Source organism: Megalopta genalis, chromosome 5 (genome assembly GCF_051020955.1).
Source record: "Megalopta genalis isolate 19385.01 chromosome 5, iyMegGena1_principal, whole genome shotgun sequence".
Taxonomy (NCBI): domain Eukaryota; kingdom Metazoa; phylum Arthropoda; class Insecta; order Hymenoptera; family Halictidae; genus Megalopta; species Megalopta genalis.
In genome coordinates, this window is record NC_135017.1 from 27,362,898 (window position 1) to 27,378,637 (window position 15,740).

General features: G+C 29.8%; 2 protein-coding genes across 2 annotated transcripts; one reads left to right on the plus strand and one right to left on the minus strand.

Moving 5' to 3' along the window:
• The first annotated feature begins 9 nt into the window (after nt 1-9).
• Nucleotides 10-4,231, plus strand: Cpsf73 (cleavage and polyadenylation specificity factor 73). The gene has a single exon (XM_033474127.2). The coding sequence runs from the start codon at nt 715-717 to the stop codon at nt 2,773-2,775; it is 2,061 nt and encodes a 686-aa protein (XP_033330018.2). The 5' UTR covers nt 10-714; the 3' UTR covers nt 2,776-4,231.
• Nucleotides 2,852-12,162, minus strand: DNApol-theta (DNA polymerase theta). Its single transcript, XM_076522035.1, has 21 exons — nt 11,026-12,162; nt 10,719-10,949; nt 10,389-10,642; nt 10,155-10,287; nt 9,883-10,084; nt 9,581-9,776; nt 9,345-9,514; nt 9,006-9,273; nt 8,591-8,921; nt 8,354-8,495; nt 8,032-8,275; nt 7,799-7,940; nt 5,702-7,718; nt 5,430-5,638; nt 5,146-5,347; nt 4,870-5,051; nt 4,669-4,788; nt 4,233-4,568; nt 3,902-4,166; nt 3,584-3,810; nt 2,852-3,476 (listed from the first exon to the last, which is right to left on the minus strand). The coding sequence occupies exons 1-21, from the start codon at nt 11,695-11,697 to the stop codon at nt 3,339-3,341; spliced, it is 6,681 nt and encodes a 2,226-aa protein (XP_076378150.1). The 5' UTR covers nt 11,698-12,162; the 3' UTR covers nt 2,852-3,338.
• Nucleotides 12,163-15,740: the final 3,578 nt, after the last annotated feature.

Sequence of the window (15,740 nt, forward strand, 5' to 3'; positions counted from 1 at the left end):
TCTCAGTTCCTCAACTGTCCTTCCGATATCTCCACGTCTAAGGCCCACTAGATAGCATTACTGATAAGTCCTCCAGCGGGACCAGAACGAAATGCTATCATAAAGTTATCCCACAAGTGTCTTTTATATTAAAATGTGTTGTGTATAAAATAATTGTACGTAGCTATTGTACATAAAATGTGTATCATCTATTAGACAAAATAGATATTTATGCATAAGAACGTACCCATAAGTCTCTGGTACCATAAAACAGAACCATAAGAAAATGAAGACTGAGAACTGTATTGTTGGTGTTTTTTGTATAGATACAATAGTGAAGGTTACGTTCGAAAATTGTGCTTAACTTTCGTGAATTAAGCCATTAATGGGACATTTTCTTATTTACACAACGTGGAAAGCAAAAAACTACATTTCTTCATTCATAAATATCTGTATGCACGAATTATTAAAGCCGAAAGAAACTTTCTTAACCTCTACTTCGATTTTAAATTTGAAGCGGCATCAAGTATCATAGCAATCTAACATAACGTTAAGATATGTTTATACAATATACGATATAAACAGCAGAAAAGATACATATTCAATAGTACATAACCTTGCAAACATATTGACAAGATTGAGATTGCAAACATAAACAATATAATACAATGAGATGATAATTGTAATTTTATTTTAATATAATTGAGAATTGATAATAATATCAAATTTGGGAAAATGTCTGTGAAAAGAAAAGCTGACACTCAAGTACCAGCAGAGGAGAGTGACTTATTGTCAATTAGACCGCTAGGTGCAGGACAAGAAGTCGGGAGATCATGTATTATGTTGGAATTTAAAGGGAAAAAGATTATGTTAGATTGTGGTATTCATCCTGGATTGTCTGGGATGGATGCATTACCATTTGTAGATTTAGTAGAGGCAGATGAAATTGATTTATTATTAATTTCTCATTTCCATTTGGACCACTGTGGAGCTTTGCCATGGTTCTTACAAAAGACGAGTTTTAAAGGACGATGCTTTATGACACATGCCACCAAGGCTATTTATCGTTGGTTGTTATCTGATTATATTAAAGTTAGCAACATTGCTACAGAACAAATGTTGTATACAGAATCAGATCTAGAAACTAGTATGGATAAAATAGAAACAATTAATTTCCATGAAGAAAAGGATGTGTTCGGAATCAAATTTTGGGCATACAATGCTGGACATGTACTAGGTGCTGCTATGTTTATGATAGAAATAGCAGGAGTTAAAATTTTGTATACTGGAGATTTTAGTCGGCAAGAAGATAGACATTTAATGGCTGCTGAAATTCCTAATATTCATCCTGATGTCTTAATTACTGAATCTACTTACGGCACACATATACATGAGAAAAGGGAAGACCGTGAAGGAAGATTTACAAATTTAGTTCATGAGATTGTTAATAGAGGAGGAAGATGTTTAATACCTGTATTTGCATTGGGCAGAGCACAAGAATTATTGCTTATATTGGACGAATATTGGAGTCAACATCCTGAACTCCATGAAATTCCCATATATTATGCCTCATCTTTAGCAAAGAAATGCATGGCAGTCTACCAAACTTATGTAAATGCAATGAATGACAAAATTAGAAGACAAATAGCTATCAATAATCCTTTTGTATTTAAACATATTTCTAATTTGAAAGGTATTGATCATTTTGAAGATATTGGGCCATGTGTAGTAATGGCGTCTCCTGGTATGATGCAAAGTGGTTTATCAAGAGAATTATTCGAATCTTGGTGTACTGATGCCAAAAATGGAGTTATAATAGCTGGTTATTGTGTAGAAGGAACATTAGCTAAGACTATTTTATCAGAACCAGAAGAAATAACAACCATGTCTGGACAGAAGTTACCACTGAAAATGTCTGTTGATTATATATCATTTTCCGCACATACAGACTACCAACAAACTTCAGAATTTATACGCATATTAAAGCCACCACATGTTGTGCTGGTACATGGAGAACAAAATGAAATGGGAAGATTAAAAGCTGCTTTACAAAGAGAATACGAAGATGATCCTAATACAACAATGGAGATACATAATCCTAGAAATACTGTAGCTGTGGAATTATATTTCAGAGGAGAAAAAACAGCTAAAGTAATGGGTACATTGGCAATGGAAACGCCAAAAACGGGACAGACATTGTCTGGGGTTTTAGTGAAAAGAAACTTTAATTACCATATGTTAGCACCCTGTGATTTATCAAAATATACAGATATGAGTATGAGTCAAGTTATTCAACGACAAAGTGTATATTTCTCAGCATCATTACCAGTACTGAAACATCTTCTAATACAAATAGCTGGAAACTTAGAAGTGGTGGATGATAAAAAATTACGAGTCTTTAAAAATATTGATGTTACTATAGATGGAAAAATTGTTACCATGGAGTGGATTGCAACACCAGTAAATGATATGTATGCAGATTCTGTTTTGACTGCAATACTTCAAGCTGAAATGATGGAACAGCCACCAAAAGTACTACCAGCACCTACAAAAATGGATCGAATGCATTTTAAAGAATGTTTAATAGAGATGTTACAAGAAATGTTTGGTGAAGATTCTGTTCCTAAAATTTTCAAAGGAGAGAAACTCTATGTGACAGTTGATGGGAAAAAAGCACACATAGATTTATTAAATTTAGAAGTAACTAGTAAGGAAGATGAAATTTTTCAACAAATAGTACAAACAGCAGTATCAAAATTACATCAATCATTGGCCCCACCTTGTGATACAATCTAAAAGATAGTATTTTTACAATTATTTGTAAAGTAACATATTTATTTATAAGATTATTATAACTACACAACAGCACACATTGTTAATTAATAAGTTATTTTATTTGATACAAATTACATTATTTGTTTATCCTTATAAATACAACAGTAAAATTTATGTATAAAAATATAAAAAATAAATTCATATTTAAATATTTTTCATACAACATCCTTGAGCTTTGTTTTACATGGAATGATTTCTGTCTTCACTGGTTTGTATATATAATTAAATTTCCGTATAATATTTATAAAATTATTCTTGCGAAAAATTGTACAATCAGATTTATGCATCTAAAATTATTTTGTTTGATGTCATAAAATATAGTAAATAAATATGTTATTTATACATGAAAAAAGTATACAATTCATTATTTTAAATTATTATACTGAGGATAATTAATCATTGTGAATGCACACAAAAAACGCATAATATTACAAATTCATTAAATATAACAATAAATAATAATTATCTGAAACATGATTCACTGGAATAGTTATGCTAAAAAGCACACATATGAATACAAAATATTAGAGATTGTACTCAGAAAGATCTCCCCAAGCTGGACCAACTTTGAGTTTTACTGGTAATGGCACTGCAAGTTGACATACTTGTTCCATTGATTCTTTCACTATTGTTGCAACTTGTCGTAAATCATTTATGTTCACCTAAAATTAAAAAATTTAAGGTACTTTCATGTTCCAAAATACGTTTTGTCGTTGTGTTTTGTACAATCGAGTATTTAAAAACGAATGCAATTTTATTTCATATTTACCTCATATAGTAATTCATCATGAAGTTGTAACACCAAGAAGCCACCTCTTTGTAGTGTAACTCTGCTATTACTTCTTAATTTGCGTGTAGAATTAACAGTAGGCATAATTGCTGATGAAGTTGGAAATTCGAATCGCATTCTTTCTTCAATATTGACCATTGCCTTTTTTGCAATATCTGCTGCTGAACCTTGTATTTTAGTGTTCACTGCTTGACGTTCCGCTTGAGCTGTAATTTATTAATAGATAGTAAAATGATTACTAACAAAAGTTGTAAAATAGAATCATTTTTAATTAATAACTACGAGAAGAAAATTTACCTTTTTCTGCTAAATCCGAGCTTGTTAAACTAGAAAGCATTCTTCGCCTTTCTAGGATAGTTGTTACATATTTATTTGCTCGTGCTTCCTCTTGTACACTGGTTAACCATTTCGATATACCTGGGTATGCAGTCTTAAAAGATTCTAAAAATTCTTTTGCTTTAATTTCATCCATAGATAAATTTTCTGCAAGCGTTTTCACTCCCATACCATAAATCATTCCATAACATAACTGTTTTGTATGTTGACGCATTTTGTCATCAACCTGTTTAAGAATTTGTTAAAATAAATGAAGCTTATACTGAATAAAAATTCTGTTTTTTCTACATACTTGGTCTTCAGATACATGGTTCCAAGTCGCCGCAATATTCTTAAAAATATCTCCTGGCTTCCTCATTGTGTCGCACAATGTCATATCTTTAGAAAAATGGGCTAATATTCTTAATTCAAGCTGACAGTAGTCTGCTGATAGCATAACATTTCCTACAACTGGTACAAATGCCATACGGACACTTATGACAAAGCTATTATCTTCAGAATTAAAGTCTCTTGGAATATTTTGCAAATTTGGCTCATGCATTGATACTCTACCAGTCAATGTGTATGTAATACAATTACCATGAATACGAGAATTGGTTTGAGCCAGATTCAAAATTGGATTAATAATCTGTGGTATAAAATATAATTTAGTACTTTAATTTTATTAATTTCTTTGTAGTACGTTTTGTACGAATAGTTGTAGTTTCAAAGATTTTTTATATACATACTTTAGATTGAGTGGCGCTTAATTTACGCCATGACATAACAAGATTAGCTACAGGATGATCAGACTGTTCTAGAACAGCTTTATTAACACTAATTTTTTTCCCTTTGTATAATCCTAACACCTAAACAATTAACAATCCAGCAATTTGATTAAAGTATGCTAAATAAATGGACTATCTTTTAAATATACAATATTAACAAACCTTGCCAACTTCCTTAGACGATAAAAAATTAAATTTCATTCCTGATAATGCATATGCTCGTTGTTCTAAAGACATTATTTCTTGATGGATAGCAGAAGACAGATCTTGTAATGACTTTAAAGATACACCTAAACCAGTTAATTCCATACAAGCCAATAGAATTACGGTTTTCATTTCAATATCTAAGATAGTATTTAAAATTTGATTAGTACTAAAAATTGTGAGGAATAGTTTATTAAAACTACATATTAATAACAAAAATGTAGTAACAATTACCTTTATATGTATACAACAACGTTGGACTCAAACGTTCTAGTTTATTTAGAAGAATATCTGTTATGTGCCACGTAAGTACAGTTTCTGCAGATGCTCGAAATTCCCCTGGTATGGAGCTTTTTATATTTAATCCAGGCCCTGTTATAGAACAAGTATCTACTCGTTTCATTATGAAACATCCTTCTGGAAAATATTCTTTTACCTATTTACAATATAAATATTTTTCAATAAAGATAGAATTTAATATTATATATATATTTCTAATATACATTCACATTTTCTACCATTTCACTGAAATTTTTTTCATAAATTTCACTATCATACAGCCAATTTGCCACTTTTGGATCTAGAAATTTGCAACTCGCAATAATATCACAACATCTATATAAGATTTTAAATGTCTCCTTGGCTGCATAACATTTTATATGTAAATGTGTATTATTAAGTATTTCTTTTAGCAGCTTCATTTGTTCCTTGCCTGGAACTTTTAAATCTGAAAATTGATTATTTCAGTGAATATGTAGAAAACAATTGATGCAGATATAATTTTACATACCTCGGTCGTTACCAAAAGAAATGTAATATGCAATATTACTTTCCCAAGAAATAGCAGCACCACATACTTTTCTATCTTCGTCAACATAATTTTCTAGCTTCTTAGATCTTTTTTTTCTATCAGTAGTGGTGGAACTCATAATTTTAGAGCCAATAGTATATGCATCATTCTTATACAATTCACAACTTACAGCCAAAGCGATGTATCTCCTTTGCATTACTTCACGTTTGAATAAATTGAATGTTCCTCTATCACTTCCAACTTTTATAATATTTAACGTGTTCCAATTAATTTTGTCACTTGTATTACCTCGAGCTTCAGATTCTGAATATGTTTCAATCGGCTTTTGTGTTTCCTTTATGTTAATTTTAGATTTCTGTAAGATTTTTGCTGATTTTATTGGAGTATCCTCATCTGAATTTGAAATTGCACTATCTGCACTACAATCTTTATGAATTAATAAATTATGAGCAAGTATTTTCTTTAATGTTGGTTTAATCTTATGTTTTTCCACTTCTATCGTATTTGAAGCAGTAGTTGGGTACTCGTTGCTCAACACAGTTTTGGAAATCTTTTGTGTATTTGATTTTTTCTTTTTCTCAGAATCCAATTTATTTTTTATCTTAATACTTGTAGTAGGTGTGTGCATATTTTGGGAAGGAATTACGATATCATCCGAATCTGATTTGTTTGAGTCTAATGATAATGTCCGGTTTTTACCGTACATTATGATATTTGCAACAGGTGACTTTTCTACAGATTTATCTTTTAATCTACGTTTCAGAGATAACTTGTTCAAGCCATTAGGAGTATCTGGATATTTATCATTACATTTCTTTTTCTTTTCTGGCATAGCATAGTTTATACCAGTACTTTCTTGAATATGTTGTATATTTGTATTTTGTATATTCCTTATATTACATGTGACTGATATATCCGCTTTATTCTTTTCATTGATCTGGTTTATCTTTTCTGTTAATTTATTTGATTCATTCCAGGAATCTTCTCTCCACGAAATTATGTTTGGTTTTGATTGTGAGACTGTCAAATTAACTGAATTTTTATTTATGTTATTAACATTTGCATCACGTTTAATTGGGGTTTCAACATAAACGTTTTTGGCAGGTAGTAACTTTGTTTCTACATTATTCTCAGTTACTGGTTTAGATTCAGACAGTCTGGTCACTTCAAATTCTGAGATATGTAAAGAATCAATTATGTTTTGTTCAAGAACATTAAACATTTGCGTATCAAGATTTAAACTATCATCAAATAGACTAGGACTTCTTGAAACCCTTTGTTTATCATTATCTTCAAAACTGGATATTCGTGTAACATTATTTATATTCATTTCATTCGAGATTTTTCTTTTTTTTGATGTTACATAACTGGAATTTTGTGAACTTTCTATGTCTTCTATGTCTATATCTATCTTTATCGTATGTTTAACACTTTGAATTTGACTTTTCGTAGATTTGTTAATACTGATCACGGATTCACTATCCCTTTTTCTTTGAGAATCAGATGCCATCTTTGGACTACTGACCTCAAAAAAATCAGAGGATAGTTTATCATTTACTGAGTTTGAAATATCTGATTGCAATAATTGATCAGTAAGTTTTATATTATCATTTTTGGTTTCTTCAACTAAGTCAGACTGCAGATTACATTCAATATTTTTAAGATTGTCTGTCATATTTGAATTAATTTTAGACTTTGCATCATTATTTAATTTATTATCTAAGGATTCTTCACGCTGATTAATAGAGTTAATATTTCCGATAGTGGGTAGATTTAATATCTGTATATTTTTTTCTCCAAGTTCATTGTTTGCTTCACTTTCAATTTTCGAATCATTAGGTATAATAATTTCAATATTTGTTGCTTGTGAATTTGAATGTTTTTTATTTTGTAATATACTTTGCTGTATGCGTGAGTTAGTTATACTTTGAGGTTCATTTGTAATAACAGACTGTTCATTTTGTTTCCATGACATATCATGTAGTCCTAGTTCGTTCTATAATTAAATGCTAAAATTATTGTATCATTGAATAATTTAGGAGAACTTAGTTAATGTTAATAACAACGATTTTGTACCTGAACTAGTAATCTGGCTTCTTGTACTAACATAATTGCAGCTTCATGTGGTGTCATACCATCTCTTCCAGTTACAAATACAGTTCTTATTTTATTTCGTTTCACTGCTTCTGATTCATGCTCTCCGTCATGTTCTTTTTCACTAATATATAATTTCGGTAAATTTATTCAATATTATTGCAATAAGGTAATTGTATTAATATATGTATAGTATATTAATATTTATTCTTTACCTTTCAAAGGGCAGAGCTTTATAAAGTGCACGTTCAACATCAAGCTCATTAGCAACTGCTAAATCTGCTACGGTCATAATTCCTTGTTTGTAAAGACTTCTAGCACGAAGTCCATTTAACATTGAAAGACGTAGTAAGTCTAGCAATTCTCTACACACGCCGAATTGCAAACGTGCTTGAAATTGAGAGACCAATAATTCCATACAGTCCCAACTTAATTGTTTACAAAATTGTGTAACCATTCCTAATCATAAATTTTAAGCATGGCATTACTAGTAAATTACAAGTTCACTTCTAAGGAATTAAGTATTAGAAATATTACCAGCAAAAGTAGCAGCTGATTGTTGTAAACTTTGAAGAACTCCTCGACAACAGCCGTATTTCTTACAAACTGCGTTAAGAGGAACCTCGCGTACTAAATCATGTAAAGCTAATGCAGTATAGAATCTTTTATGTATATTGAGCTACAAATAAGACATAAAATTATATTTTCAATTATAAATCCAGTATTCAATTGATTTAGTTCAATGATTGAATTGCTAGTTAATGAATAATTTACTGATTTTCCAGGTCGTACGATGCCTCTAACAGCCGATGCTAGAAAACGCTCTTCTACGCCAACGAGTTGACCGACTCTTCGTTCACTTTCTGAAAGCATTTTCCATAATTCCAAGTAAATCATCCAATCGATGCTTCCAATTTGGTTTCCAGAACTAAGAGGTGTAACTAAATATATCACGTGCAATTCTGTATCTAGGGCGAAACAGCGTCTTGCTTTTTGTAACTCTTCAAGTAAAAACAGACCATCCCTAGGCGGTATAGAAGCAGCCAAACATGCTTTTCCAAAAGCAGTAGCTACCCATCTATGCTCTTCTTCAGTCTTTTGTAGTCTAGGAAACAGTGCAATTTTCATACGAAGTATAAACATTTTAATTGTTATGTATATTTACAATAATTGGGATACAAATACATACAGTAAAAACTCATTGTCTACTAAAAATTGAATTGCTTCATTTGATGGATTCTCTGTTATGTCTTCATTGCATAAATGTATTAAAGTACATTTGGTGTACAATTCAAGATCTAATGGAGTATGTACAACTTCACTAGCTATTGCTTCAAGAAGAGCTCGAATTAAAGGTGTTGAGTCTTTAAGACATGACATAATTGGTTTCAAATTAGCTGATAGTAGTAATTCAGCTGCTTTCTGTTCATTTGGTTTACACATGAGTATACTTTCTCCTACATTGCATAATGGCAAAATTAAATAATATATTTTATATATGTTCAAATGTAATACAATTTAATTCTACCTGCTGTATCTTTCCCCATCCTGCCCGCTCGACCTATCATTTGTTTGTAGGTAAGACTATCCAATAATCTACCACCGAACATTGGAGATCTAATAATTACTCTTCGAGCTGGCAAATTTACTCCACTACTTAAAGTTGATGTTGCCACAAGCACTCTCAAAGATCCTGATCTGAAACGATCAACAGTAAGCAACAGATGGTAGAATGATTACACATGAAATAAGTTAAATAATTACCTGAAAGATCCTTCTATGATATCACGTTCATCCATAGTTAGACCAGCATGATGAAAAGCTATTCCAAAAGAAACTGTGCGTTTTAAAACATTATCCAAACCTGTTGGGCTACGTTTTAATTGTTCCAACGTTTCAGAAATTAATGTAGCATCTAACTGCTGCCTTAAAGTTGTACCAAGTGATGTATTTTCTCGACCTATATAGAATATATATTTCTTGAGTAGTGGTTTTTGTGAATGTATAATAGTTTCATTAACTGTGTATGAAACTAAATATACGAATCACGATATTATTAAACGGACCTAATTTGTAAAACGCAGCTGCTATTTGTTCGGCTAACTTTTCACACCAATTTTTTGTTGTACAAAAGATTAGTACACTGTGACCATCTGATATTGTTTCAATGCATAAGTGAAAAATATCATCTATGTCCATAGTGAGCTCAGGCATTGGCATTAAAGTTCTAATGAGGCATAATTTATTATCATAAATGTTTTTATTGATCTAAAAAGTTAAAATATTTTCGTTAATTTTAATTCACATAAGCTTCTAACTTGTTGTTATGAAAAAGTACCTTGCATTGTTCATTTAAAGGTATGGGTCTAAAGTCTGTCTTATAGAGTTCTGCATTTAACCATTCTGCTAAAAGTGTTAAATTTGGAAGTGTTGCAGACATACCAATTAGTTGTATATTAATATTTTCATCTCTGTAACAGAACAAAAGAACAATGTGTACTAACAATAAATTACCATAATGTGTATAATATTATTGTTTCCTTTTGAAAAATGGTAAATTAATGTCAATTACCTAAGAGTCATATATTTCAATTTAGTTAGAAGTAATTCCAAAAGGTATCCTCGATTTGGGTCTCCAACAAGGTGTAATTCATCAATTACTACAGCTCCTAAATTGATTAATTCATTTTCTTCCATTAAACGGTTTATTAAAGAATTTGCTTTCTCAATTGTTGCAATTGCAATTTGTGTAGTTGCAAATCCTCCACGAGGAACTAGACCTCCCATAAATCCATCAACTCTAATACCACTATCAGACAATAAGTCCTACCAGATGAATTTTATTAATTAAAAATTATTTGACACTATAAATTGAAGCATTCAAGTGGACAAAAAATCTTACTTGAAAGTAGTACATTTTTTCTCGAACGACAGATATAAAGGGCAAAATAAAAATTACTTTTTTTCTTCTTTCTAGAACTGTTTTTATCATAAGGATCTCTGCTACTAATGTTTTTCCAGCAGATGTTGGAGCAGAATATACAAGATTACGTTTCTCTTCCATGACTTTATGGTTCGATAAACATTCCAGTTGCCATGTAAACATTTCTTTTATTCCTCTTGCTTCATATTTCTATAAAAAAGATAATTAATCATTTTTCACATTACATCTGACAATTTAGATGTATTTGAAACAAAAAGTATATTACCTGAAGAATATTTGGAGGTAATCCCCAAGATGCTAATTTAAATCGATCTTGAGTAGTAATAATGGAAATAGAAGAATTTATTTCTGTTGATTTTTCAATACTACTTTTCATATAACTACTATCTGATAATTTAGAATATGCAGTATTGTCTGTTATATTGTCTCCAATATCATGTTTTCTATTGCCATCATTATGTGAGTTTGTCAATGTAGACTTATCTGGTTGTTTTAACAACATATTTGTTGTAATTAAATTCAATGAAGCTTCACATTTTGTATAATTAATGTTCACATTTTCTTTATTTATATTACATGAATCATTTTTCTTTTTGGAGGAAATAATGTTCTTGATTTTTAGTTTGTTTGATATTTTAACTTTACTATTACTTTCTGAAATTTCTCCTATATTTTTTTGAAATTCTTTAAGACTTGAATTATCCTGATTTATACTAGCTTTTGAATCAATTAAAGTATTCAATAAATTGCTTTGTTTAGGTTGAATTACTACAACATCATTTGATTTATTTGCTTCTTTAGAAAAGAATACATTATCTTTGAAATATTTTTCCATATTGCTTTCATCGTAAACAATATTCATATTTTTAGCTTCAGCCTGAGCACAAGCATTTATCGTATCATCCCCAAAGGATGGTATTTTATTAATTGAGTACATTTTGTATATTTTTATTTATTTCATCAATATAATAGTTTGAAAATACTTAAAATAAATTACAATCGATTTAACTAATTCATTGTTTGTTTGCATAAACTTCAATTTTTATCTACTTGATCATATATGTAAACATTTAAAAACATCAATAAATATTCTATGAAGTCCTTCATTAATATTCATTTTATTTTAACAATTTTACAAATTTTAAATGAAAACAATGTACAATTATTGGAGTAAATGTCACAAATGTTACATTCTTATTGGTTATTTTATTGATTTTTTAAATTACACAGTTCAGATAATGTAAAACTGAGAATAAATAAAAAAATAGACGTTCATTTCCATCGCAATTTTTCCTTTTCGTGCACTCAGAAAAATTTAGAATAAAATTAAAACATTATGAACAAAATAAGATTTGAAACGCGTGTCAAGCGTCCATAGACGCATAAAATAGAAGGTAGTAGAGTTATATACCTTATAAGAGTAACATACTACTATAATAAAATACTATAAAAATACATATATGTATAATCATATATATATATATAATCATAAAATATATAATCATGCTACAATAAAAAATTATGTGCATAAAGTAAGATTACAAATTACTTTTCCGCAATATAAAAAGTTATATTTTTAAACGTGTTACAAGTTTCGATGAAATAAAAAATGTTTCAAACATATGAGTGAAAATTATTTTATTATAATTATTTAATGGAATAAATTGAATTAATTCTAATTAGGAACAAAGTTGTAATTATAAAAAATTTATTTTATAGGCAAGTGTAATATAATAATTTGTCAATATCATATTTTTCTTGTTTTTATTTCAAGTGGAACTACTTTTAATTACAAAGTAACAGTAGAATAATTTTTTGTACGTTTTCATTTTAAAGTAGAAATAAATATGTTCGTAAATTACTATTATTAATTATTATTGCGTTCTAATTTGAAAATTAACAAACGACGATATTTGTTAATAATCCCTAATTATGAGAATATATAAAAATTGAGATAGTTTAGATCATTGATGAGAGATAGAAAACCTGAAATAAGTGTTGAATATTTCTGATACAAATAGCAAAATATTAAATATTGTTTCTTTTTAAAAAAGTAAAAATTTGGAGGTATTCAAGACCACTGATCAGTGTGAGCATAATTGTTCTATATATTTTGAATAACTACGTTAGTGCAACATTTTTTTACGACTGTCCTGAAAGTGTAAAAGGAGAGGAGTGTTGTAAAAAAATTTCAGAAACTAGATTAGACCAAAACAGATATGAGGTTACGCGAGATCAGTGATTGTCAAGGGAATTCAAAGGCGTAAGAGATATACAAAAGAGTAAAAAAAAACAAGCTCCAAGGTTCGAAGAATGCACAGGAGAAAAAAGGTTTTCCATGCACAAGGGGTGTTGTTACCTAAGACGTATCCTACCCAAGATACAGCTTAAGATATTATAAAACCAAAAAACATGAAAGAGGAGTAAAACGATCACGAATGCATTATGGAAAATGTCACCTCTTGTAGATATTGCACATTTCGCCGCTTACAGTTATCTACGCGAGTAATCTGATATGATTTGATCAAAGAATGTTTTTTCGGCACCCTCTAAGAGCTATTTTACGGACAAGCAGCCTTTGAAATCAATTCTACAAAAGGAATAGCCTTTGAAAGCTATTTTGTAAACGAAATAGCTTGTAAGAGTTATTGTATAAAATCGATGGTATTGTTTTTCAAGTATTAGTTTCAATCAACGTCCATTTTCGATATACCTTGTTAACTTTGTATGATTCAGAGAACATTTTGTATTGATTGACGTTTTTTGCTAGTCGCGTCTCGCGGTCTAAAAGAAAAAATAAATTGTTTTGCAAATCAAAAATATTATACTGAACTGACAAGAGCAAAGGAATAAATGCATAATTCTGACATTTTTGTGTCAGGGGGCGAGCAAGTTACTCTTTAAATAGATTATTATTAACTATGTAACAATTTAAAGATGCTCCCCAATTCTTATAACCTTGAATTTTCAATAAAGGGAATATTAAAAATATCGATTGATTTTTTGCATTTTTCGGCAATAATTATTTCATTGAAGAATAGTCAGATTATCATCTGTTTTACGATGTTTCATAATACCGAAATTTTCAACAATTACCGTGTAGTATAAATTTTATTATATGTATACTCGAATTGTAGAAAATCATTTTCGAATTTGAAATTAGATTTTATATTAGAAAATATAATATCAGGAAATATGTGAAATATTTTATATGGATTATAAACATTGATATTTACGTAGATAATCAGATATTTAACGTGTTTGTTTAACAATACATATTCGGGAATTATGTGTCCTAGGGATCTGTAGTACCGATCCTTTAAAATGCCAGTGATTTTAACGACCTCTATGTTATAAGAACGGTGAACTTGGGAATCACATTCAATCTAATTCAGAACTACGAAGATCCTAGATTTCAAACAATGATGTTTTGCATAACATTTTCCTGCCAATTTATCTCTTTAGGAACGAATAAAGCCAGTATAATAAAAGGTCATTTAAAACTATTTTTTATTAAGTAGACTGCGAATTTTTATACAAAATAAAAATTGTCCGCATTCATTGCAAGAAACAGGAATTAAATAAAATTATATTCTTTCTTCCTAGAGTTTTAATACACTTACAATAATATAACATATGTACATAATGTACCATAAATGCATAAAATTCGCAGTCTAAAGAAGGGCTTGATAGATGCACAGAGCAACCAAGTCATAAATAAAAGGTTTCAAGTGTCAAGTCTTGTGTAATTAAATATTCTGAAATATGAACAAAATTTGTTCAAATAAATATGAAATAATCACATATATCTATTTGCATTTAAATGAGTTATCGTCTAACAATACTGTACAACGTGTCTTTTGGCACGTCAGGCTAGTCATCTGTGGCAGGGTTGATGCTCCACACATCAAATGAGCCGTTTATTTGGAAAGTGGCCTGAGACCATTTATTTGAAAATCCAGATATTTAAGGTTTTTACGTTTTAATAAATTTAAAAATATTGCTAATTGATAACATGGTGGTATAATGTTTTTGTGTTCCTAAGGGTCACTGCGTTGTTTCAGCTTTGCTGACATGAAATTATATGTATAACGTAGAAATGTGAATATTAAAATAGCTAGCTCGGTGTTTTTGAAAAATGACTTAGGCCACTTTCAAAATAAACGGCTCAAATGGATATTTGTAAAAGTCTTTGTCACATTGTTTCTAACGATCGTTAGATTAACGTTAACATTTATTTCGATTGCGTTCACTGTTTACAACTTTAAGTGATTCGTATTCAGAAAATAGAGTTCTCATCAATCACGTTTAAAAAAAGCCAGTTGATGAAGTACATAGTACCAATGACATGGGCCACCGAGGTCGTTGACTTAGAGGACGATGCAGGGGTGTCAGGTGTCAGCGAGAGTGGGTCATGAAGTCAAAAGGTAGCAACACGTGCTAGTGTTGACAGGTGACAGTGTGCATCCAACCTGTTGTGCAGAATTACGCCTCTATGTTTGCAGAATGAATCAAACTTGATCAGAAATATTGATGTGTTCTCTCTAATACTAGAATATACAACGATTTGTTCAAATACAACTATATATATATATAAATCGCTCAAGTAAAATTCATAACTTTCTTAGATTCTTCTTAACCCCTCAAGTGGAAATGACGACACTCGCCTGCAAAAATTTTCTGTGCTAAACTCGAATTTAACGGATGACGCCCCCACAAATTTCTTCTAACTGTTAAAAAATATTATTATGATATCTACACATTCTTTTGCCTTTTTTCATGTAAAATTAAAAGGAATTTAAATAGTTCCTAAATTTTGTTCTCAATAATTTCGATTATGTCAAGAATTTCTTTTTTAATCTCATTATAACTTAAAAAGGATATTTTTCAATTTTCATTCAATATTAGCGTTACATTATTAATATGTTCTGTTACAAATGATATAATGTCCACATTTATATAAATACATTAAATAAAAAC